General features: G+C 59.1%; 2 protein-coding genes across 2 annotated transcripts in view; one reads left to right on the forward strand and one right to left on the reverse strand.

The window, feature by feature from the left end:
* KLHL18 (kelch like family member 18) overlaps positions 1-11,090 on the forward strand; it is a 37,202-nt gene extending 26,112 nt beyond the window's left edge. The window contains 9 exon segments of the mRNA XM_070390896.1: positions 56-196; positions 1,996-2,194; positions 3,708-3,868; positions 4,003-4,139; positions 5,451-5,673; positions 8,223-8,327; positions 9,788-9,899; positions 10,703-10,774; positions 10,776-11,090. Coding sequence (XP_070246997.1) covers positions 56-196; positions 1,996-2,194; positions 3,708-3,868; positions 4,003-4,139; positions 5,451-5,673; positions 8,223-8,327; positions 9,788-9,899; positions 10,703-10,774; positions 10,776-11,090 — 1,465 coding nt within the window.
* Positions 11,091-14,862: 3,772 nt separating this feature from the next.
* Positions 14,863-17,989, reverse strand: LOC138992399 (15 kDa protein B-like). The gene is made up of 4 exons (XM_070391136.1): positions 17,756-17,989; positions 16,856-16,963; positions 15,941-16,033; positions 14,863-15,477 (listed from the first exon to the last, which is right to left on the reverse strand). Exons 1-4 carry the CDS (start codon positions 17,933-17,935, stop codon positions 15,334-15,336), a joined length of 525 nt encoding a protein of 174 aa, XP_070247237.1. The 5' UTR covers positions 17,936-17,989; the 3' UTR covers positions 14,863-15,333.
* Positions 17,990-24,807: the final 6,818 nt, after the last annotated feature.

Below are 24,807 nucleotides of genomic sequence, written 5' to 3' on the forward strand. Positions count from 1 at the left end.
CGAGTCTCGTGGGCGAAGCCCCGTCTCTAAGGAGCACCTCTCCTCTTCCCTCTAGCGCCCTGGAGGCTCTCATCAACTTTGCCTACAACGGCCACCTCGCCATCGACCAGCAGAATGTCCAGTCGTTGCTGATGGGGGCGAGCTTCCTGCAGCTGCAGAGCATCAAGGATGCCTGCTGCACGTTCCTCCAAGAACGGTGAGGGCGGGGGCCGGCCTGGGGGGAGCGTGGCCTTTTCATTCCTGGAGCCCCTGCCAGTTCGCCGAGTCTCTGGGGCACAGAGTGTGAGGAAGAAGTGAGCCGGAGGCCACTTTGCAGAAACGACCTTTCTTGAAATCAGTACCAGGCGGTGCCCAGCCCTTTGGGTTGAACCCCTGAGGAACATGGTTTACGGCGAGCAGGCCCTGCCTGCTCTCTGCCGGGGCCTGGCGTGTTCCTCTCCTCCTGGTCCTCTCTCCCCAAGCTGACCAGCTGCTAATTGAGCCGACCGTTCTCACCGCGCTGGTTTACTCGGTGCCCCCTGACCGTTCCAGACACCGCCTCTTCAGATCCTTCCGTCCTGGACGTCTCCGTCCTGTTTCCTCTTCAGCTCTTTAACAGCCCACCCAGATGCCGCCTCCCGGGGCTTCCGGTCCCCTGTGCTCTTTTAGGGGAGGACTGGGCTCACCTCTGTCCTATGCCCAGCGCTTGACAGTGCCCTTCTGATGACTGAGCAGTCTCCCCGCCTCCAAAGCGGGCAGAGCTCTTAGTCATAAGGTAAAAGCCGCCTTTTAACCACAGAGTCGTGGACATGAGGGTCAGTGCTGGGCTACACACAGGCAGGCGAGCTGGCACCGAGCGCTCCTGTGCCTGGTGCCCTCCAGGGCCTGGTCTGCACCTGACAACTCTGACCAGCAGGTTCCCGGCCTGAAGACCAGCCTTCCTCCCGCCTCAGCTCTGCCCTCTGAGCCTCCTCCCTCCTAGAGCCGACCTCTCCCTCTCACCTCCACCAACCCCATTCACTGAGCTCTGTGGCCGCCCCTGCTAGCCACACCGGCCGGTGGTGCTCATGGGCACGGCTGTGTGCAGCTGGTCTTGGTGACCCGGGCAGCGATGCCCAGCATGAGGTGCTCTCCTGGGTGCGGAGTGCATGGGTTCATGGTGAGGCAGGTGGAGACCCGCAGTCCCAGAGCTTGGCGGGAGCCTTCCCTGGGTGCCTTCTGGGCAGGCTGGAGGGCTGCAGGTCGGGGCTGGGGCAGACACTGTCTCTCCTACTCGTTTGTAAGCGGCTTAAGGACGCAGCCTGGATTCAGTTTCTGTCCCCAGGAAAGTGGAGAATGCTGAGTAGGCACCCTGGGAAGGATGAAGTGGCCAGCCTCTCGGGACAACAGCTCCACCTAGGGGCTGTGGCGGGCATCGCCGTCACCCTGGATCCAGGCCGTTACAGGGTCGTGTCCCTAAAACATGCTTAGAACAGGAGTTTTAGACCAGAGCCGTTTTTCGTGCCCCAATTATGCCCTTTATCGCTTCTCTGAGCCTCATTTTCCACCTGAAAATGACAGCCCTGACTGCTCTGCAGCGTTAAGATTCTGGAGAAAGATCACAGGCCTGGCAAAGCGCTGGGCTCCCTGGGGGTGGCTGCCTGCGGCTGTTTCTGGGGGTCTAACTAGTTGGACCCATCGGGCTCCTGTGTAAACACAGAAACATGTAAGGTCCTGATGTTGGAGAGTCACTTCTCCTCGGGGTTTAAGCTCTCTCTCATTCTACGCCTTCGGTGCCTTCCTGGTGGCCAGCGGTGCCCACTCAGCCAGGAACGTCGGCAGCCGAAGGAAAGCAGACGGGTTTCCAGCACCTGATCTCTTCTCTCCTCTTCCGAGAGCTGCTTCCCACCCAGAGGCACAGAGCACCAGGCCCCAAGCAGAGCCCGAGGGAAAGCCTGCCTTCAGTGTGTATCCACAAGCGAGTCCGAGAGACGGCTGATGCCTCGTTATTTTTGCCATTTTTTTCTTATGCAAAAGGCTTCACCCCAAAAACTGCCTGGGCGTGCGCCAGTTTGCGGAGACGATGATGTGCGCTGTGCTGTACGACGCGGCCGACAGCTTCGTCCACCAGCACTTCGTGGAGGTGTCCGTGTCGGAGGAGTTCCTGGGCCTGCCCCTGGAGGACGTGCTGGAGCTGGTGTCTCGCGATGAGCTGAACGTCACGTCCGAGGAGCAGGTCTGTGGGCAGGCAGGCCGCCCGACGTGGGCTGCTGCTCTTCCTGGTCTTCCCTTCTTTTTTTAACAAAGCGAAGACCATGATATGTACACAGTCGTGTAGGATGGGTTTGTCGTATTATATCATGTGCATGTTCCATGAAAACTTTATACCTTTTATTTTAAATATATTTTTATTGGTTTCGGAGAGGAGGGGGAGGGAGATAGAGAGAGAGAAACATCAATGATGAGAGAGAAACACTGATTGGCTGCCTCCTGCACATCTCCTACTGGGGATGGAGCCTGCAACCCGGGCATGTGCCCTTAGCCAGAATTGAACCCAGGACCCTTCAGTCCGCAGGCCGACCTGTATCCACTGAGCCCAACCAGCCAGGGCCTTTATGCGTTTCAGTGTCTAAACGGCATTCCATTGCTTCCTTATTCTCGGAGGCCCGGGTTATTTTCCGTTTTCACTGTTAGAACTCACGGAGGGGAACCGGGAATAGCATAGCTCACTTTCTGAAAGTGTCTTTCTCTAAGCGAGAGTCGAGCCTTGGGGCAGTTGCCAGTGGGAAACAGGAAGTCAGGAGGGGTTTGTTGGTTCAAATGAGAGGAGTGAGATGTGCAGTTGGACCGCCGGTGGGAATTCTCCAGAAGAGGGAAGACTTGGCAGTCGGAGAACAGAGAGTGATTGCTGGGGTGATGGCCTAGGGCGGGTTAGAAGGGACGCACTCAGCACGCGTGGTGCGGCTTTGATAGGAGGGCAGGCCCTTCAGGGCCCACCCAGATGCCGGGGCAGGCTGGGTGGGAAGGGAGATGCTGGTAATTCCGTGCACATTCGCTTCTGACTTGTTTCAGCTCCTGGGAACCTGGACCTTGAGCCAGACCTTAAGAAAGGGGAGTGGGTTGAGATGAAGAGGAGGAGAGGAGGGGCATTCTAGGTGAAGGGGCCGTGTGGGCGGGGAGCCAGCCTGCCTGGGCGGGGATTTGGGGGAGCAGGTGCAGGAGCAGCAGGAAGGAGGGTGAACAGACTTCGTTGCGATACGGAAAGCTTCCACTGACAGGTTTCCATTAGGGCAGTGGTTCCCAACCTTCCTAATGCTCGACCCTTTGATACAGTTCCTCATGTTGTGGTGACCCCCAATTTCATTGTTACAAATTGAACATAATTAAAGCACAGTGATTAATCACAAAAACAATATGTAATTATATATGTGTTTTCCGATGGTCTTAGGCGACCCCTGTGAAAGGGTCGTTCGACCCCCAAAGGGGTCGCGACCCACAGGTTGAGGACCGCTGCATTAGGGAGTCACGGTGAAAGCCGCGAACGGTCATGGTCACCCAGGCTTGCGTTCCGAGATGGAGCCCCATGGGGGAGTAGAGAGAAGACAGTGGCTTCAGGAGACAAGTCGGAACGACGGAACGGCCCAGGGACTGCCTCAGTGCAGGGGGGGGGGGGGCTTTAGGTCGGGGTGCAGGGAAGTGGCCTCTGACTGGGAAGAGTTGCCGCCAGAGCGTCCGCTCTGTCTGGGCAGGTCTTCGAAGCCGCATTGGCCTGGGTCAGGTACGACCGCGAGCAGAGGGGGCCCTGCCTGCCCGAGCTGCTGTCCAATATCCGGCTGCCCCTCTGCCGGCCCCAGTTCCTGTCGGACCGAGTGCAGCAGGAAGACCTGGTGCGATGCTGCCACAAGTGCCGGTGAGCAGGGTGGGGCTGCCCAGGGCGCTGCCGACAGTCCCCTGCGGGTGGAGGTGGGGGGACCAGGCTGGAAATGGGAGTGTGGACCCCACTGGGAGGATGCCTGCTGTCCTAGCACCTCGCACTCATTCCAGGGACCTGGTGGACGAAGCAAAGGACTATCACCTCACGCCAGAGCGCCGGCCCCACCTGCCAGCCTTCCGAACGCGGCCTCGCTGCTGCACGTCCATCACTGGGCTCATCTATGCAGTGGGAGGCCTCAACTCAGCAGGTACCTTGCAGCTCCCCCTCGCAGAGCCCTGCCTTGCACTCGAGGGTGAGGGAGCACCAAGCAGCCTCGCCTGCCCTCTGGCTCCTCCCTGTGCGTGCCACCCCTCTGGCCCATCTCGGTTTTATTTAATTGTTCTGCAGTTAAAGCATGTCAGGTGTTGACACCATTGATCAGAATATTGAGCTAAAGAGGCCTTTAGAAATCCTGAGGCCTGGCCCCTTACCTTCCCAGTGGGGAAACTGCGGCCCAGAGAACTTGCCCCGTGCTCACAGTTGGTTTTGGCCGGGCAGGGACTGGATCGTGGGTCCTGACTCCTGAGCCAGCACTCTCTCTGATACCCGCTGGCCGTCGAGGGGCTCAGCCCTCAATAGGACATAGAGACCCAGCTCTGACCCCAGGCTGACTGATCCCATTTGGTCAAATGGATCCCTGGGGTTCGACTGCGAGAATGTCACCCAAGAAGGACAGACGCGCAGTGTGGGCCACGGTCAGCAATCCTGGTCGCTCTCACCGCTCAGTGTGACGCACCCGCTTCACAGTCCGGGTGCCAGTGGCAGCTCTCGTATCAGACAGTCGGGGTTTGGGGGAAGCTCCGTGGGCCCGCCCTGCCGCGCCCGGGCTCCATCGCAGGCAGGACACCTGGGTACGGGCAGTGCAGTGACAGGGAGTTTGGTCTCTGGTGCGAGGGCCAGGCCTTGCCACAGCGCCAGCGGGTGGGGGGCGGGGGGGTGGTGTGTGCAGTCCGGGCAGCTTTGTTTTTAACTGAAAGTCCATGCAGGGTGGGTACTAGTCTGTGGCCTCTGAGTTCTCAGCAGTGACCTGTTGGGTGGCAGGCTGAGTGCCCAGAGCAGGGGGGGTGTGATTTGACCCCCACAAAAGCCTGAGGAAAAGGTGAGGCTGGAGAATCACCGGCTGCCGAGCACTGGGCAGGTGACTGACGGGTCACACCCCTCACCTCAGGCCGCTCTGCCCTCGAGAGTGCCTTCCCGTGAGCAGAGGACAGGAAGGTGGGCGCTGGAACCCACACCCTCCCTGGGGCCTGCCTCCTGCTCGGGGAACTCTGCACCCACCTGCTTCACTTTGCTGTAAGCAGGTGGAGCACCCATTGCCCTCCCTCGGGAGTAACGCCTCCATCCGGTTCTGATTCCCTTCGAGGCTGAGCTTTGAGGTTGTCAGGCTGACCCTTCTCAGTGGCCCTTCCAGCTTGAAGAGCCGATAGAGCCACATTAAACATCCCCTCTAACCAGTCCCCGGCAGCTGTGATGCAAACGGGGGTCATGTGTTTAATGTGAGTAGCAAATTTTTATGCAGGTGATTCCCTGAATGTGGTGGAAGTGTTCGACCCGCTCGCCAATCGCTGGGAGAAGTGCCATCCCATGACGACCGCCCGCAGCCGCGTCGGCGTGGCTGTGGTGAACGGGCTGCTCTACGCCATCGGGGGCTACGACGGCCAGCTGCGGCTGAGCACCGTGGAGGTCTACAACCCAGAGACGGACACTTGGGCCCGGGCGGGGAGCATGAACAGCAAGAGAAGGTACCCGCAGGCACACGTGGCATCGGGGCACCGTGCTGGGCGAGCGGGCACGTGGCAGCATACACCACGAGCGCGGGCGGCACTCCCCGCAGCCAGGCCAGCCCGCGGCTCCTCCAGTGGGAGCGGCCCCATCTGCCTCGTCCTCCGTCCTCCGAGGGTCTCGGGGAGAGGAGGTCAGGGGAGGGGACAGGGGACTCGCAGGACAAGGAGTGATAAGAGGAAATCCGAGGTATTGCCTTTTCCCTTTCTTTCCCCAGGGCCCCGGCCAGGCCTGTGCTTTCACTGCCCAGGGAGCATGTGAACACAGCCATGCTCCCCACCTCAGGGCCACCCCAGGCACAAGTGCGGAGGGCTGGGGGGGTGGACAAGCTCCGCCGCTCGCCGCCCGCCCACCTTTCCTGCACAAGCAGTGGGACTCAGGGCAGCCGGATAGTGCCGTCTCACCTCCCGCGCCGAGGTGACGGGCGCACCCTTCCTGCCATCGATGTGCGTGGAGTGTTCGCGGCGGGTGGGGTGGAGCTGGACACTTCTTCCCTCTCCTGCCCTCGGTGAGGCCACACGGGATCAGGGGTTTCAGATGCTTCTTCCAGAGCCGAGAGGAGAGGAAAGCAGTCCCAGGTCCCACCTCTTAGCCGATCGCACACGTGTCACTTTTACACGCTGAGCTCCCTGACCTGCGCCCGACTTGGGGGGCAAGTTACACGAATGCTTCTCTGAAAGCGGCAGTTTAAAAGCCTGGAACGGTTGCTCTTTAAGGGCCTAAGGCTTTGCCTCCCAGGCCGCTTTGTCCGGCCATGCCTGGGCTCTCTACTTGTAAGATCATGTGACCACGCCAAGATCACGTGGCTGCATGTGAGTGGGGGAGAAGGGTCAGCGTGAAGTCCTTTGCCACATGGAAGTGTCACGCCAGGGTGCACAGGTCCCACCTCCATCGGGTCTGTGTCAGCCGTGGCCTCGAGCCAGAGGACCTGCCTCTGTACCAGTCAGACCCGATGCACAAAGGGCCACAGCAGGTTCCTGGGAGAAAAGCTGTGTCCGCAAGGTCGCCCCCGAGGCGGTGAGCAAGCTAATGCCCTCCTGTTCTTCCCACCGTCGCCGCCTCCGGCTCGGGCGGCCGTGGGTCCTGGGCAGCTCTGGGGCCTCCAGTGACTCCGCTCCGTGTCCCGGCCGTGGCTGCCGTTTGCTTCGACCGCAGTCACTTCTCCCGTGTCTGTCGGCGCCGGGCAGCCTCCCAGCTTCCAGGCCACGGGCTGGAGAGTGTCTGGGAGGGAGGGGCCTGGGGGTGCGTTTCCGCGCGGCCAGTGCCATTATTAGCAGTGGACCCAGCTCCGTGCACCCCCTTCAGTCACAGGCTGCCTTCACATGTCCTCGTCGCTTCCCTGCTGACATCCCCCTCGGCCCCCTGTCCTGCCAGTGGTGACAGGCTGCTTCCGGAGCCTTCTCTCACGGACCAGCCAGCATTTCCCTGGTCTCCTCATTCTCGTCTTTACCACTGAGCTGGTAGTTCATCTCACTGGTGTGGCTCCTCTATTTCTCATATTTTTGCTGAACTTCCGTGTTGTGACTTGTGTCCCCTCTAAACAGACAGTGGCAGGTCCAGTGGGTGTGTGACCTTCCCACATCCCTGCCCAAGGCAAGTCCTCTTCCCATTCAGGCTGCTCAGGGGTCTGTGACGCGGCCCTCGGGGCCTCGTGTGGACGCTCTGATTTGCTGTGCAGTGGAGTCTGGTATTTAACGTTCCTGTTAGACGCCAGGATTTACCGAGAGTCTCCTCCAGCTTCGGGTGAACACAGGAGTCGGCAGCTAGGCATTTGTCGCTTACCGAGGCTCCATGTGTCCTGGGGTCCTTGGTGCTGGGGGAGCTGGCCCTGCGAACAGCACGGAGGAGACGTGTCTCACTCACGTCTGAGCTCGCCTCTCTGGGCAGCTGGGCAGGAGCCACCGTTGGTGCCTGACGATGGTGCTGCTTCCTGGGGGGCGGGGGGGCGGGGGACAGTGCAGCATAGGGCACCTGACACCTGTCCTGATGCGCAGCTGCAGGAGCTGTCCCCTCTCACTGCGGCAGATCAGGGCCATGCAGGGCCATGTGTGCACTGAAAACACGCCTGTCGAACTTGACAGTGAGTTGAATGGGAGGATCATGGTAACACACCAAACACGCCAAGGCCTGTATGTACAGGCACCTCACACCACACTGTCGGGTTCACTGAGGAAGTGTGAGGCTGGGGAGTCATTCTTGCTGAGGGATCAGGTGGCTTTTGAGGAGGAGAGCAAGGAATCTGACCAGGACCTTGCAGGGCAGTCAGAGCAGGAGCAAAGCCAGTGGCAGGAGGGGCACGAGACGGTCAGGCCTGCGGAGTGAGGAGGGCAGGAACCCGCAGTCCGGATGAGAGAGCGGGGAGCCCAGGGCGGCGTCCTCCCTCAGCTCCCACCTTGACTTGCCCGTCCTGGGTTTAGGCTGCTCTCGAGGAGGGTTGGTGGTTGGGTTTATGTCTCGGGCACAGGAAGGCAGCCGGGCGCTGAGGCCCCCTGGGCTGACTGTCTTTCAGTGCCATGGGGACGGTCGTGCTGGACGGGCAGATCTACGTCTGTGGGGGCTACGACGGCAACTCTTCCCTCAACTCTGTGGAGACCTACTCACCCGAGACAGACAAGTAAGGACCCGCCCCCGGCACCTGGGCTGGCTGAACCTGGGGGTAAACGGTTAGAACTGACATTGAGGTCAGGCTGCTCAGGGCGGAGCTGCCCTGCCTGTAGCCCTGCAGTGCCTGCGGCCTGCAGGCCCTTAGTGACCTCTGCTTAATGAGGGAGGGAGTGAGAAAGACCCACTCAGCCGTCAGGGTGGAAATGCAGGCGAGAGAATGGGGAGCCGGCGAGCGGCACTCCCGGAGGGGCAGGATGGTGGGCGGATGTCAGAGCGACATGGTCAGTGAGCTGGAAACGTGGTGTCTGTTCACCTCATTTATGTAACTCCTGGCCCATCTTGTGGAATTATCAGCCCCAGTTTTTTCATTTCGGTATTTGAATTTTCTCATGTTATATAACAATATAGGATGGATTAGTAGGATGGATTCATCGGTCTTTTAAGCCAGCGGTTCTCAACCTGTGGGTCGCGACCCCTTTGGGGGTCGAATGACCCTTTCACAGGAGTCACCTAAGACCATCGGAAAACACATATATAATTACATATTGTTTTTGTGATTAATCACTATGCTTTAATTATGTTCAATTTGTAACAATGAAATTGGGGGTCACCACAACATGAGGAACTGTATGAAAGGGTCGCGGCATTAGGAAGGTTGAAAACCACTGTTTTAAGCCAGTACCTCATTCGTTTAATACACGTCGGAGCAAGCAGGGCATCTAAGCCTTTTAGGTTGCACTGTCTGCTGGGCCCACAGTCGTCCCCTCGGGCCGTGGCTGCGGTCCTGGGCCCAGCGTGGGGAAGGCCTTCCTCCTCCCCTCGGGCGGGGGAGAGGCAGGGCCGAGCCATGGCGGATCTGGGGGTGCTCGGGAGGTAGGGAGGTGGTAGAAAGGGGTCTCAGGGGTTAGCCTGCCCGTGGGGCAGGGCACGGAGGCGGCGAGGAGACCAGGACCACGTGGTAAGGAACCACACCAGGCAGCGTGGACTCCGCCTCGAGGAAGCAGGGGGAGCCGCTGGGCGTGCTGCTCAGGGTCCCAGGGGGAGAGGCCTGTGCGCCAGGGCCTTGTAAGGAGGCTGCTGCAGTGATTGGGGGGGAGGGGGGGGACCCAGATCCAGGGGGTGGGGACAAGCAAGCCCAGGAGCAAACCAGCGGGGAATTGGTTGCCACGAGAATGCAGATGAGGGAGAAGAGGCCATAAAGCTGCTGTTCACAGGATAGCCACTAGGGGGCGGCGCCCGAGGGAAAGACCTGGGATGCGGGGGGGGGGGGGGGGGGGGGGAGCGCCCCGGGGAGGCTGGTCGGGGGCCTCAAGGCTCAGAGACAGCTGCGGGCCTGAGGCTGGGGGCGGCCTCGCAGGGAAGGTGGGTGCCGGGGCGGGGGGAGCACAGGCAGAGCCCGAGCCTTCTAAGGCTCCTGGGGGCAGGGACCCCGATCTCACAGCACCCCTCCTGCTTTGGCTCTTCCTGAAGGTGGACAGTGGTGACCCCGATGAGCTCCAGTCGCAGTGCTGCCGGGGTCACGGTCTTCGAGGGCAGGATATACGTGTCTGGCGGCCACGACGGTCTGCAGATCTTCAACAGCGTGAGTCTGGGCTCCTGGGCTGGGCCCTTGCTCCATCCTTGAGAGCGACTGGGAAAGGCAGTTCCCTGGGAACACACTAGCCTTCCCGCTGCTGGGAGAGGCGTCGCCTAGTGGGGTTTCAGGCCACGGGGGGCAGAGTGCGCCCCCCCTTCGGTCTCCGTGGAGACCCGCATGCGACTGGTGAGAGCGCTGCCCCAAGCAGGTCGGCTACAGGCAGCTGTATGCTTCGGCCCAATTTGTTGGAAATAAAACTTCAGCAGCCGGTCACTGGTGGTTGGTTCCGAGGGCCCCTCAGTGCTGGCCGGGTTCAGGGAGCCCCCACATCCGCTGTCACTCCCCCGCAGAGCAGCCGTAAATACAGACGGAAAGTCTGTCTAGGCCAGTGATGGCGAACCTTTTGAGCTCGGCGTGTCAGCGTTTTGAAAAACCCTAACTTAACTCTGGTGCCGTGTCACATATAGACATTTTTTGATATTTGCAACCATAGTAAAACAAAGACTTATATTTTTGATATTTATTTTATATATTTAAATGCCATTTAACAAAGAAAAATCAACCAAAAAAATGAGTTTGCGTGTCACCTCTGGCACACGTGCCATAGGTTCGCCATCACTGGCCTAGGCTCTGCCCTGTCCCTGTAAACCCAGGGGCAGGGGTGCCACCGAGGAGACGGTGTCAGAGCCAGGCACACGCTGCAGGGCTCTCTGTCCCCGAGTCTGACGCCACGTGGGCCTCGGTGCCCGTGAGGCCACCGGCGGCCTGGGCCTCGGCTGACCGCCCGTGCCGGCCTCTCCCTGCTGCAGGTGGAGCACTACAACCACCACACGGCCACCTGGCACCCAGCGGCGGGCATGCTCAACAAGCGCTGCCGGCACGGGGGCCGCCTCCCTGGGGAGCAAGATGTTCATCTGCGGCGGCTACGACGGCTCCGGCTTCCTCAGCGGCGCCGAGGTGTACAGCGCCGCAGCCGACCAGTGGTGCCTCCTCGTCCCCATGCTCACCCGCCGCAGCCGCGTCTCCCTGGTGGCCAGCTGTGGGCGCCTCTACGCCGTGGGGGGCTACGACGGACAGTCGAACCTCAGCTCCGTGGAGATGTACGACCCGGAGACGGACTGCTGGGCCTTCACGGCCCCCATGGCGTGCCACGAGGGCGGGGTCGGGGTGGGCTGCATTCCTGTCCTCGCTGTCTAAGGCGCAGGGTGGGACGTGGTGGGGTCGGGGTCAGGTACCAGCGTGGGCACTTCCCTCCAGGGCAGCCCGCCGGAGAGGGGGACCAGCAGGCGCAGGGGAGCCGAGGGGCGGTTCCCGGCTGCGCGGTCCTTCCTCCGAGCCCAGGGCACCAAGACGCGCAGCCTGGCAGGTGCCTCTGGGCCTCACAGCTGGTGCCAGCGGCTGCTTGTGGTCACACGCCCAGGCCCGTCCAAGCCCAGCTCCGAGCCAGCCTGGCCGGAGGCTCCATCTGACACTTGCCTGCTGTTCTCCGGCCACGGAGCGGCCGGTCTGGGGCAGCCGCAGTGGCCACGCCGTGGAAGCGGGTGTGGCTGGGAGAGGACACTCGGAGTTCTTGCTGCCTGTGGAGACGCCGCCTCGGCCGGGGCTCGCGCCAGGCGCCTCCTTCCATCCAGGCAGAGGCCTTGTCCTCCTCCTGGGAGAGCAGGGCGCACAGAGCTCTCCTGTCTGCTGTTGGGGTCTCAGTGAGGTCTCTCTCATCTTATTCCGGAGAAACATAAGGAAAAAAAGATACTTGAAAGGAGCTGAAGGAAATTTAAAGAAACACTTGAAAGAAACTGGAAAGAAAAATACCTTTTTTTAAATAAACATTTTTTTGCGAGAAGAAAATGTTAAAAAAAAGAGACACTAAAAGGAAATCATGTGTTTAAACAGAAAACCACCCACCATGTAGAGGGTGGTGACCGCTCCCACATCCGGTCGCACGCGGGCTTCCCTGTGGCCCCGCGTGTCGAATCCGCGCACGGCGGGCCCCATAGCAAGGTGCTCCTCGGTTGTCTTCACACCCGTCGTCAGAGGCCTCTTCCTCGCAGGCTTAGCGAGTGGGCTGACCTTCCGCAGCTCCTGCAGGGGGAGCGCCCCGCTGGTAGCTGGAGGCCCCGGCGCCCCTCTGGTCGCCCACGCCACCCTGGCTCGCTCACTCCCCTCCCCGCCTTTCGTTCCCTTCCTTATTCGACCAGCAGGAAGCAGTCCATCTGGCCAGACTCTCGCTGGCCCGTCTGTCGTTCTTACTAGAGGCTCCTGGTGAAGCTTGTGGGGCTCTGCCTGCCTCCGGAGCCAGCCGAGGACTCGGTCTGGTGGCCTTGCCCGCCCTGCCCGTCCACTGCTGCTGCGCCCACTGCAGCCCAGGGCCTGGCCTCCCTGCGCCCTCGGCAGCCTGACCAGCAGACGGACCTCGACTCGCACGCAGAGCCGGCTTTCCCAAGTGAAGAGTCAAGGCCGGAGGACTCCTGCCGCTGCAAAGAACAAGCTTTGTGGTCCTTCCCCCGATAGAGCAAAGGGCTCTGGAGGGCACTGCTCCCTCCCCTCCTCCCTGATGGGACCTCACAGGCACAGCGGGCCCACAGGAGGCCCCCTGGGTCACCAGCGCGGGGCAGGGGGCCGTCCTTCAGCTGCTGCTGCCAGAGCTGGTGTTCTGCCTGCTGCCAGTATTTAGTGCAGGACGGGCCTCCTGTCCGCTGGTGCCTACCCCGGAGGCTGGGAGCCTGGCGGGGAGCAGTGTGGGTCAGAGTCGTCTTCCGCCTGAGGCCGAGAGGTTCGCCGGGTGAGCAGTCACCAGGTGTCCGGAGGGAATACCCTGTGCCTGCCACTTGGGCGCTGGGCCTCTGGGACAAGCACTTGAACATGATTTTTTAACGACAACAATCGATACGGCTGAGCTGACCCTGCAGCAGCTCTGACATTCCCCACCCTCTCATTGGCCCTGAGGTGGCCGGGGAGGTGGGTCCGCTTTCCTGGTGGAGAGCGGTGTGTGGTGCGCGTCTGATTCTCATCAGCCCCTTCTGTGAACTTGAAGTAGCACTGACAAGCCTGCTGGTGACGGCGCTAAGAATCGGTCAGTGGGCCAAGGAGGGGGCCTGGCCGGTTCCTAGGAGGCTGCCACTGGGGGTGGCTCATTCCCCGAGACCTGCTGCCCTTGTAGGGCCTTCCCGCGTCCCTCCCGCGTCCCTCCTGCCTCCCCGGCGACATTGCGCTGCTGACTGAGCGCTTCCCAGGAGAGGGAGCCAGGCCTGGACCCGGCTCAGCGCAGGTGCACACACACCGACAGTTTTACACTCTGAGCCCCTCAGTCCGAGGGGGATGTTTGCCAGCAGCTGGTCTGCCCTTTGGTGCCGGCGCCTTCTCATCACCCCGGAGACGTGCAAGGGGGTTTCCAGGCCGGACAGCTGTGCTCAGGGCCTTGGGTCTCGCCCAGCCCGGAGCAGAGGGCTGTGACCTGTGTCCTGGGCATTTCCCCTTAAAGCAGGTGTTTCATCTGCGATCAAAGCCGAGATGGGAGCTGGAGACCAGCCTTTGACGTGGCCACAAAGATGGGAGCAGGGAGACATTCTCCTCCTCCCGCCCCCCAATTGACTGTTTCCCAGAAAATCTCACTTCCTTTTATTTATGGAGCGCATGTGTTAAACCAAAGAGAAATAAAGAGCACACTTCTATCGTCTTGCCCTTTCCTGATTCATTTTTTTGAACACTATTAGAAGCAAGTCGTATTTTTATTGTGATTCATTGAAGAACACAGAACAAAGTAAAAATATGCTGTGAAAACAAGGGAACAGCCAGATACAGCAAAAGCAGCCTTTGGAAAGACGAGTGCATTTTATATGGATGGGTTCTGGTGAAAAACGTGCGGAAGACGACCGGCGTGTTGCCTGCGTGCTCCTGTCCAGGTCACCGCTCCTCTTGACATTACAGTTGAAAAATCTGAGGGGACAGTCCCGCCCCGCACCCTGCGTGGTCTGCGGCCTGGGCCTGGCGTGGGCTTTGGCAGCGAGGGGACGAGGAGACACCGTGTGCAGATCACAGAAGAGGCAGCAGGTCCTCCTCGGGCTCCGAGCTGTGGGGGAAGGTCACGGCCCCATAGGTAGGGACGCCCTTTCCCGGTGAGCGACACCCCATCACTGGAGGGGCTGCTACGCTTCGGCTCCCTTGCCGGTGCTCTGGCCTCCCCCCTCGCTGGCGCGGAGCCCACTCCTCCCCGCGGCGCACACGTGGCTTTGGCTGCCGCTCGGATAGCGAACATCACACCCCCAGGAGGTGCAAGGGAACGGGATGCTCTGCTGGCGTCTCCGGGCTCCACGCCCCGTTTCCTGAGAGGTTTTCTCCTTAAGGAGCTCAGGTGCCTCGGTGGCCAGGACCAAGCCGGGACGAGGCTGGTGAGAGTCGAGCCGAGGACGCCAGTCGGGGTTGGGGATGCCAGTCAGAGCAGGGGTGCCAGTCAGGGGCGCCAGTCGGGGCTGGGGATGCCAGTCAGAGCAGGGGTGCCAGTCGGGGATGCCAGTCGGGGCCGGGGTGCCAGTTGGGGCCAGGGGCGCCAGTCGGTGTGCGCCAGTAGGAGCAGGGGCGCCAGTCGGGGCCGGGGGCGCCAGTCGGGGCCGGGGTGAGGCGGTTGCCCTGGGATGGACGGAGGGAAGCTGCTGAGTGTGTGACACCCTTTGGATGTTGCAGGGGGGCCCAGGAGGTGTCTGATACATAAAGTCGGTGTCGGGAAGAGGTGCTGCCTGGAGCTCTGATGAGGAGAAGGCATAAAGGAAGTAAAGGCGGCCGATGACTGCCTCCCTGGGCCCCAGGGCCCTCCACGCCCCCTCCGCCCGCATCCCGTGTGCTCTCAATCGTCCCTGTCCCGACCCCAAGGACCATGATGCAGTGGAACCGCCCCGGGGCCTGCCTCACGGGTCTCCTCGCCCCCGGGTCCAGTTGCCCCAGCTAACACTTCATTCATTCACACAGGCACTCGGTCTCTGTCAGAAATGCTTTATTGAGCCTCTCCCCTGAGGATGGGCTGACCCCCTGGCAACGCCTGCGGATGTGAAGGGCCTGGGCGGGAGCGGGGGTGCCGGGGTCCCTGCAGAAGGACTGTCCTCCCAGGAGCACCTGGTTGAGAAACCCATCCCCCACCCCGTCGCCGGCGCCAGCGGGCACAGCTGTGCACACACAGGGCACAGCAGGTCACGCCGGCTCTGAGGAGGGAAGGACACCTGCTGGGGGCAAGCCCAGGGCTTCCTGGAGGAGGTGGCCTTGGAGCTGAGCCTTGAAGGGTGAGTAGGAGTTAGACACAGGACGGGCTGGCGTTCGAGCGGAGGGCAGCAGGTGTGCGGAAGGAGAGGCGTGTGGGGGACTATGCAGCAAAGGGGGTGCTGAGGGCGCCGAGGGAGTGGGCGGTGGGAGGGGAGGTCATGGCTGGGATGCGGGCCTCCCCTCCTTCCCGGCCCTAGAAATTCCTCAGGATGTTGTTGATGATGTCGTTCCTGGCGTTGTCATACAAGTCCCTGACCACGGGGGGCAGCTTGGAGCGGTCGATGTCTGAAGCGGCTTCTTCTTCGGGGGGTGGAGCCGACGGCTGCTCCTGCGAGTCCTGCAGAAGGGACGCTGTGGTCACGCTCACCGCCTCACGGACTGTCGCCCCCTTCCCGTCCTGCCTGGGCTCCTCTCCAGGCCGATGAAGAGGCTGCGGCCCAGGCAGCCGTTGGTGGGGCTGGAGGTGCGCCCAGAGGGCCCGGGCAGGCCTGGGCCTCGGGACTCGCTTCCACCCCCCGCTCTCCACTCACCGGCCAGGAGGCTGCACCTCCGTGGTGTCCTCCCCCCAAGTGTGGGCTGGAGAGGAGGGTCGGTTCCCAAGAGCCAGCGTCCTGCCCAGGAGGCAGGAGCGGCTCCCAGCACCCCCGGCCCCAACCACCGGCCTCGCCCCTCCCCTTGTGCCAAATGACCCGCCGTCCTCAGAATCCCTCGAGAACCGGCTTGGAGGACGGCTTGATCGTGATCAACCCATTCTCCAGACGAGGAAACTGAGGCCCCATGTGCCCAAGCCAGTGGCTCACCTCTTGCTGGCGCTCGGGGCCCGGGCTGCAGTCGACCAACAGGATGCCCTGACGGCCCCGCCGGCGGAAGGCGCTCTTGCAGATCCGCTCCTCCTGCGGGGCAGCGAGCACAGGGGCTGGAGGCGGATCCGGGCCCAAGGCACCCACCCCACAGCCCACCGCCCTGTGCTCATCCTCCCAAACCAGAGCTGCAAGCTGAGGATGACCCAGGGCCCCGCGGACTAGGCGCACCCCGCCCCCAGGTGAAGGGCGTGCTCGTCGGTGACTCAGGGATGCCGCCCTCGAATGAGCCCGCTGAAATGTGTGGGGGCACGAAGCGGGCCGCCCACGGGGCTGTCGGACCCTGGGGGTGGGGTTGTGGGAGATCTTGACCTCATTTTATTTTGCTTCTCCACAGTTTGTTAATTTGCCATCAGAAAATGTTATTTTTCTAATTTCATACCTTAGGTACATTATGGTCCCACTTTATTCTTTTTCTATTTAGTCATTTTTTTAAAAAATATATTTTTGTTGATTTTAGAGAGGAAAGGAGAAAGATAGAAACATCACTGATGAGAGAGAATCATGGGACGGCTGCCTCCTCTTCGCCCCCCACTGGGGATCGAGCCCACAACCCGGGCCTGTGCCCTTGACCGGAATTGAACCCGGGACCCTCCAGTCCGCAGGCCCAGGCTCCACCCACTGAGCCACACCGGCCAGGACTATTTAGTCATTTGTAGCATGTTTTGCTTTTATAATAAGGACTAATTTGTAGTAAGAAAACACAAAGCAATAGGGAAGACATTTCTAAAAAGGCTCCTACAGTGAAACCTCGTGTGGCCAGGGGAAATGGGCAGAGACGGACAGAGAGCCCCCTCCCCCCCAGGCCAGTGGAGAGGAGAGGACCCCCTGCTCCTGCTGGCTGGGGGGACTCACCCCGCCGTCCCTGAAGGCGCACTGCTGGGGCTCTGGCTGCTGCTGCCGCCCTGAGAGGCACACCGTCTCCTTGATCCTGAACCTGACCAGCGTCCTAAAGGTGGAGTTCTGCAGAAGCAAGAGCAGCTCCTGGTGAGTCCCTCAGCGGACGGAGCCGAGGCACCGAGTGGTCACCACTGCCCGGAGGAAGGGCTGAGCCCAGGCCCGGGCTTCCCACCACGGCCAGGGCCTCTCAGGCCTCGGAGGTGTGGGGAGCTCTCGGAGACCGGCCGCAGGAGCCACTTCAGAGCCATGGGCCCGGAGGGGCCACTTCCCGTCTGCTGTGACCAGGAACAAGATAGCAGCCTTGCCTTGGCGGTGGCTCAGTGGTTAGAGAGTGCAAGACGCAACCAGTCGATGTGGCCCTCGCATCGATGTTTCCCTCCCTCCCTCCCTCTCTCTCCACCCCCCCCCCCCCCCCCCCCCCCCGCCTCCACTCTCCCTGAAAAAGCAGTGGACAAACTATCCTCAGGTGAGGATAAACAAACAACAAAAAGAATACCAGCCTTGGGGGGTGGGGGTGGCGGGGGTGACAGTGGGGGGAAGGAGACATGAAATGCTGTAGGTAATACTTAAACAATAAAAACAAGAACACCAGCCCTGCACGCTCAGCTCCCTGCCAGGAGAGGCCGTGGGGCGGGAAGGAGAGAGCAGGCCTTTTCCTGCCTGTGCAATCCTTCCGCCTGGGGCCGGACCCCAAACCTCCCAGCTAGCCCGCTGTCCGGCCAGAGATGACCACCTTTCTTCCCCTCGAGGGGAGAAGCAGCCCCACGTTAACCACAGCTCATGTTAACCGGCACGTGGGGCCGTGCCAGGCCGCCTCTCCCGCCTGCGCCCTCGCGGGCTGCCGCGGACGCTCACCGATCTGGGTGTTGGGAGGACTTCCAGCAGGCCAAAGAGGGGCTGGCCTTGCCTCTCGGAGTTGAAGAATTGCAAGGCCTGGGCGACAACCCTCTCCTGGGGGACCCGCCGGTGCTGGGCCTCACAGGCCATCGCCGCCAAGCCCGCCACCAGCACGAGTGCCCTCCAGGCCCCTGCCATGTCCCTTCTCTGGCCCACGGCCACTTGCTGGCCCTTTTAGGCGCTCCTTGGGCGGCCTTGTGCAAGGGCTGCTGGTGACATGAGGGCCCCTCCCTTCCTTTGCCGGACACCACTGTTGGCCAATGTTCTGAAATGCCATTGGCCAAGAAGCAAGCAGGTTTGGGCAACGGCTCAGGGCCTCCGAGTGGGGCGAGAGCCCTGAGCCGGGGGCAGGAGACCTGGCTGATCTGGGGCAAGTCCCTTCCCTCTGGGCCCCCGTGTCCCCACCTGTGCCACCAGGAGGCCGGCTCCGGCTCCGGCGGCAGGACCCTGTGCCGTCTCCACCTGGCGGTTCTGGTTTGACCCCAAAGAACCTTCCAGAACACGGAGTCTGTGTGCGGCAGCCCCTCGGCCACGGGCACAGAGACGGCCCCTCTGCGGCTGGGCCAGGCTGACATCCACGATGTGACATACATTTTACAAGCTGGTGTCAGCCTTCGGAAACCTGTGCCTGACTCTGAAAAAGCCAGATCTGCTCACCCCTGGCTCATCGTCCCTGTGGCTGTGACGGTGGCGGCCTCCCCGGGAGACCCTCACTGTCGCCTCCTGGCCGCTCCCTGGACAAGGCTGGGAGGCGGGGTACGGCTTCCTAGCTGCTGGGATGGGCAGTGTCCTTTTTCTTGTGCTTGATGTCCATTTACTAGGTGTCCCGGTTAGTAATGCGGATTGACTATTAACCGGTTAGTAATGCGGATTGACTGTTAACCGGTTAGTAATGCGGATTGACTATTAACGGGTTAGTAATGCAAATTTTGTAATCAAAGAAAACACGATAATTTCAAGAGAAACATCAGAAGTGCTTTATTCAAAGTAATGTCCATCGCTAGCTACACATTCCCCCATCTTTCAGGTAATTGGTGGAGACCGTCCCAATAGAACCTTTCTTGTTTTGAGGCAAACCATTCAGAGACCCAATTTTCCACTTCTTCGTATATTTTAAGGGCTGCTCAGAAAGTGCGTGTGCCATCGATCGGAACAAGTGGTCACCTGAAGGAGCAAGGTCTGGTGAATACAGCGGGTGGGTTAATACTTCCCAGGCAAGATCTTTTAACGTGTCTTTAACTGGTTTTGAAGTGTGTGATGGTGCGTCATCATGAAGCAAAATTACTTTGCCGTGTCTTCTGGCCCATTCTGGTGGTTTTACGATCAAAGCGTGGTTCAAATTGATTATTTGTTGTCCGTAGCGATCAATATTAATGGTTTCACCTGGTTTGAGAAGCTCATAATACACCACACCTTCCTGCTCCCAGCAATCACAGAGCATTGTCTTCTTTCCGAAGCAATTTGGCCTTGCAGTCGATGTTGACCGTTGACCTGGATCAACCCATGATTTTGTGCGTTTGGGATTCTCAAAATAAACCCACTTCTCATCGCCAGGCACAATTCGATGCCAAAAAGACTCTCCTTCATGCCGTTGAAGCAACATTTTACTGATGACTTTTCGGTTTTCCATTTGTCTTTTGTTCAGTTGATGTGGCACCCACTTTCCTTCCTTTAAAATCTTTCCCATTTCTTGTAAAAGATCAAAATTGTTTGCTGAGCAACGTTCCATTTTTCTGCAAGTTGGTTTTAAGTTTGACACGCATCTTCACCCAATAATGCTTGGAATTGTTGGGCTTCAAACTTTTTTGTTTGACCTGGATGTTGTCTTTCACATCGAAATCATCCCTTTGAAAGCATTTAAACCAGCGTTCACAAGGATCTCGAGATGGAGCATGTTCACCATAAGCTTCCCGAAGTATACGATCACTTTCAGCAGCAATTTTCTTCAAAATAATGAATTAAAACTTCCCGCAAATGCTTTTTTTTGGCATGAAATTCGACATTTTTAAGTGTAAAAATATCTATGATGTGAACACCTTCAGCAAATTTGACATATGAAGTTCTGAAGCTTGTTGTCAATACAGCAAAATAGCATACATATCAAATCGCATATATATCAACATATGTGTAACTCCATCTATTGGAAAAAATCCGCATTATTAACTGGTACACCTAGAATAAATCTTTTAAAAAATCCTCACCCAGCCCTAGCCAGTTTTGCTCAGTGGATAGAGCGTTGGCCTGCAGACTGAAGGGTCCCAGGTTCGATTCCTGGTCAGGGCACTTGCCTGGGTTGTGGGCTCGATCCCCTGTAGAGGGCGTGCAGGAGGCAGCCAATTATTCTTTCTCATCATCGATGTCTCTCTCTCTCCCCCTCTCCCTTCCTCTCTGAAATCAATAAAAATATATTTAAAAAAAGAAAAAAAAAAAGAACAGCCCAGGCACAGAGCTGGTAAGGGAAGGTGCTGGGAGGTGCTGGGCTACCAGCCCAGGGTGGCGCCCCCGCCGCTCTGCCCTCCCCGGGGCTGTGGGCTGCTGGCCCCCATCTGCTGAGCTGCTGGGAGGGAGCCTGGAGCCTGGGAGGGCGAGGGCAGGATTCCCGCGTCCAGCAGGAGGTTTCTCCAAGCCCTTCCCTGCATGTGACACCTGGGGCTGAGTTTGGGGCAGGGGGCAGGTGAGGCTCTGAGGGCGTTGGAGGGTGCAGGGAGCAGGAAGTGGACATGGGGGCTCCCCCGGCAGGAGGCGAGAGCCCCCCTTCAGGTGAGCGTGGCTGCCACAGGGCTCACTGAGCCAGCAGCACCTCCCCAGGCCCCATGGCTTCGGCGCCTCCGTGAGAGCGTGGGGAAGCAAAGCTTTCACCAGGGCCGGCGGCCCTTGGGCAAGGCTCCGCCCTGGCTGGGCCCCGCGTCCCTCTGGCTCTAACGCGTGGTCAGGGCGGGCAGAGACCCAGGCCTCAGCCCTTGCCCAAGTCGGGTGGAGAAAGGGGCTGTGGCACCACTGCCCGTGGGGACACACACCTGATGCTTCGAAACCAGCCGTGTGGACACAAGTTGCCCCACTACCAGGGACGCCTGGCCTCTGACAGTCCAAGTGGAGCCCAGCCCTGACCCCGCAGGTGTGGCAACCCCCGGGCGCGACCCTCCCCAGCCCTCACTGCGGAGTCCAGGATGAGGATGTCTGGGGGGGGGTGCCCGGGGCACCCTGAGGCTCATCGGCCCGGGCCCTCCCGTCCAGCAGCCGGAACCCGGGGTCTGTCCCTGGCAGGAGAGGGATAAACCCTCCATTGCTTGCTTCCCTTCACAGACACTGGTGCAGGCGTGCCCCTCGCCTGAGAATTAAACCTGGTTCTGAACAAAACCACCTTATTTCAAGTCCATCGGGCCTTTGTGCAGCCAATGGTGCCCCAGGTGGTGGCCCTGGCGCCATCTGCTGGACAAGTGACGTCCAAGAACTGGGGGGGAGTGGGTTTCTTCATTATTATTTAAATACTAGAGGCCTGCCTTCCCTGGCTGCCAGCACAGGCCTCCCTCCAGCACCGGGGGTCCAGGCTTCCCTCGCAGCCCCCCCCCCCCCGCTTTGTCCAGAAGGTCATCCGGAAGGACGTATGGTCTAATTAGCATATTACGCTTTTATTATTATAGATGTTTTTATTGATTTGAGAGAGAGGGGGAGGGAGAGGAATAGAGAGAAACATGGATAGGCCACCATATGCACGCCCCCTGCTGGGGAGCGCGCCCACACCCGGGCATGTGCCCTGACCAGGAATCACACCCGTGATCCCTTGGCTCTTGGGTCGACCCCCAACCCCTGAGCCACCCCAGTCGGCAGGCGGTTCTGCTTCTTGGAGGGGCCTCAGGGCGCTGCCCTTCTCCCCAAGCTGTGCTGCTGGAGCCTTTTCCAGGAGGAAGGAACCAATGCTCTCAGGTCCTTGGAGGGAGGGAGAGGGGAGGCCGCTGTGTCACGAGCAGCTGCTTCTTTGCTGCTCCCGGGGAGCCTCTCTCTGGGCCGAAGGGAGGGGCGCTGCCTCAGAGTCCCCTGGCCAAGCTCCAGGTGCCGGGGTGGGGTGGCTGGGGGGCAGGGACGCGACGGGGACGCTTCCGCTGGCTCCCAGACTGCCAGGTGAGACCAGCAGCACCTCCTGCCCTCCCACCCCTCCCCTCCCTTCCTCTCCTCCCGTCCCCTTTCCCTTCTCCCCTCTCCCTTTCTCGGCCCTGCCAGACCTCTGACCCCCCTGGGCGCCCCCCTGGTGTTTGGGGCAGCCTCTTCCCCTCTCCATGATTGTGATCGTTATCCCAGGAAGGCAGCTCCTAGGCTCCTGTTTGGGTGACTGGGCCCATTCTTCCTGGAGCTGTGCCCAGCAGTGGGCACAAGGGACGTGTGGTGTCCACTCGACGAGCCAATGCCCACGTTTCCCAAGGTGGCCGCTCCTCTGCAGGTGATGAGTCTTCCTATTGCTCCACATCCTCGCCATCAACTACCTTTTTAAAAAGTGTTTTTATTGACTTCAGAGAGGAAGGGAGAGAGAGAGAGAGAATCACGGATCGGCTGCCTCCTGCACGCCCCACACTGGGGCTGGAGCCCACAACCTGGTCGTGTGCCCTGACCAGGAATGGAACCAGGACCTCCTGGCTCATAGGTCGACGCTCAACCACTGAGCCACGCCGGCCGGGCACCATCGCTATCTTTGAGTGACGTGCACTCATTGGTCGGATGGGTATCAAGTGGGCTGGTCGTGGTTTGGGCTTGCATTTCCCTCTGCGTGGTGAGGTTGAACATCTTCCTGTGAATGTTTGGTTGTTCCCATACAAGACATGTGCCCATTTTTCTACTGGGTTGTTTGTCTTGAGAACTCATTGGAGTTCTTTGCATATTCTAGACCAGTGGTTCTCAACCTTCCTAATGCCGTGACCCTTTCATACAGTTCCTCATGTTGTGGTGACCCCCAACCATAAAATTATTTTTGTTGCTACTTCATAACTGTAATTTTGCTACTGTTATGAATCGTCATGTAAATATCTGATATGCAGGATGTATTTTCATTGTTACAAATTGAACATAATTAAAGCATAGTGATTAATCACAAAAACATTAAAGCATAGTGATTAATCACAAAAATTACATAAATATGTAGTTTTGTATGTGTTTCCTGATGGTCTTAGGCGACCCCTGTGAAAGGGTTGTTTGACCCCCAAAGGGGTCGCGACCCACAGGTTAGAACCGCTGTTCTAGACAGTAACCCTTTGTGGCTTATGTCTCAATATTTTCTCCTAATTTGGTCTTGTCTTTTCCCACTTTCCTTATAACACCCTGATTTCCTTTTAACTTTTTAGTTTGACATCATCTCAGGCTTACTTGGGGAAGTTGCAGAAATTGTACAAAGGATCCCTTCGTACCCTTTACTCAAGTTCTCCAAATGCTAGCGGTTCACCATGTTGGCGTCCTCCTCCTCCTCCTCTCTCTCTCTGTCCACAGACACGTATGCACGTGTGTAACGTCCACTCGCCTCGGCCCCTCTGGCCGCCTTGCTGTTCTGCAGGCTCCGGGAGCCTTTGAAGTGCGGTAGCAACCATCTCAGGTAGAAACTGTAGTTTCACTCTAACCCTGCTGTTTGGTTTAACAATAGAAAAGTTATTTTGATTTTCTGAATTATGTAAATCATCCCATTCGATTGAATGCCTTATTGATTGTAATGTGACTATCCCATTGGTTGTGATCTTACTGGTTTTAGAAAGCACATTCCTCTGTACCTGGGAACCTGGACAGCACAATTATCCCAAGACCTGAGGGTTCCAGGTAATGTTTCCCTGTCAACTCAGTGGCCCCAAGACCCAAAACTATAGTTAATCTTTGTAGATAACTAATCGGCTCCATCTCGCTTCTGTAACTGCTTTGTGCAACCAGGGTCCTCATTCCCAACCCTGGGATGTAATCAATACCTTTGTGATCTCTGCCTATAAGTCTGGTGCTGCGGCCATCTTATCACTGCGAGGTTTGGGAGAGGGAAATGCCCCCTCGGAGTCCCGGATTGCAATAAATGTGACTCTTTAATTCGACTTCTTGAGGCGTCCTTCTGTGATTCGCCGGGTACATTACAACACCTTGTTGCCGGGCCTTTGCATTTGCTGTCCTCTCTTCTGGATCACTCCTCCCCGCACTCTGACCCTGGTTTGCTCCTTCAGGTCCTTGAGACCCCTGCTCAGAGAGCACCTTCTCAGTACAGCCGGCCCTGGTCCCCCGGTATGAAAGGTGTGACACTGCAGGTGCCCCTTCAGCACGTTCCCACCCGCTCTCACCGCAGACGGCAGTGATGCCTCTAACTTCCCATCGTCTCCACCGTGCCGCCCTCTGCCTCCCGCGCTCACTGGGACCCCATGAGGGCAGAGATGTCCGCCTGTTTTACGCAGCGACACCTAGAACAGCGCACAGGGCACGGCTGAATAAATATTTGCTGAACAGCCCTGGCCGGTGTGCTCAGTGGATAGAGCGCCGGCCTGTGGACCGGAGCATCCCGGGTTCAATTCAGTTCAAGGGCATGGACCTCGGTTGCAGGCTCCTCCCCAGCCTGGGCCCTGGTCAGTGCTCGTGCAGGACACAACCCATCGATGTGTTTCTCTCACATCGATGTTTCTCTCTGTCTTTCTCTCTAAAATCAATGGAAAAATATCCTTGGATGGGGACTAAAATACACACACACACACACACACACACACATTTGTTGAATAAGTGAACTGAGAGGGAGAAGACCCAGGCCCACCCTTGCTGGGAGATTAGTGATCCTCTCCCTCGTCCAGTCCTCAGTATAAAAGGGAGGGTGTGTGTCTCAGGCAAGTTTGGGGGGGGGGGGGCTGTGCCACACCAGCACAGCCAAGGTGATCCTGAGTTGGGTGATGAAAGGATTAAGAAAAGACAGACAAGAGAACGACAGCTGGGTCTCGGTGGGACGCTGCTCCCTGATGAGGAGACAGCGCCAGCGCCCACAAGCCGTGTCTTTATTTTATAGCAGATGCCAC

This window comes from Myotis yumanensis, unplaced genomic scaffold (assembly GCF_028538775.1).
Source record: "Myotis yumanensis isolate MYYU_CA2020_CCGP unplaced genomic scaffold, mMyoYum1.0.hap1 SCAF_14, whole genome shotgun sequence".
NCBI classification, from domain to species: domain Eukaryota; kingdom Metazoa; phylum Chordata; class Mammalia; order Chiroptera; family Vespertilionidae; genus Myotis; species Myotis yumanensis.

Excerpts from the sequence above, each read along its gene's own strand:
- LOC138992399 (XM_070391136.1), bottom strand. The coding sequence starts at position 17,935 with ATGGCAGGGGCCTGGAGGGCACTCGTGCTGGTGGCGGGCTTGGCGGCG. Across the intron at positions 16,034-16,855 it reads GCGCCTTCAGGGACGGCGGG|GAGGAGCGGATCTGCAAGAG; the intron begins GTGAGTCCCCCC and ends GCTGCCCCGCAG. Across the intron at positions 15,478-15,940 it reads GCCCCGAGCGCCAGCAAGAG|GACTCGCAGGAGCAGCCGTC; the intron begins GTGAGCCACTGG and ends TCCCTTCTGCAG.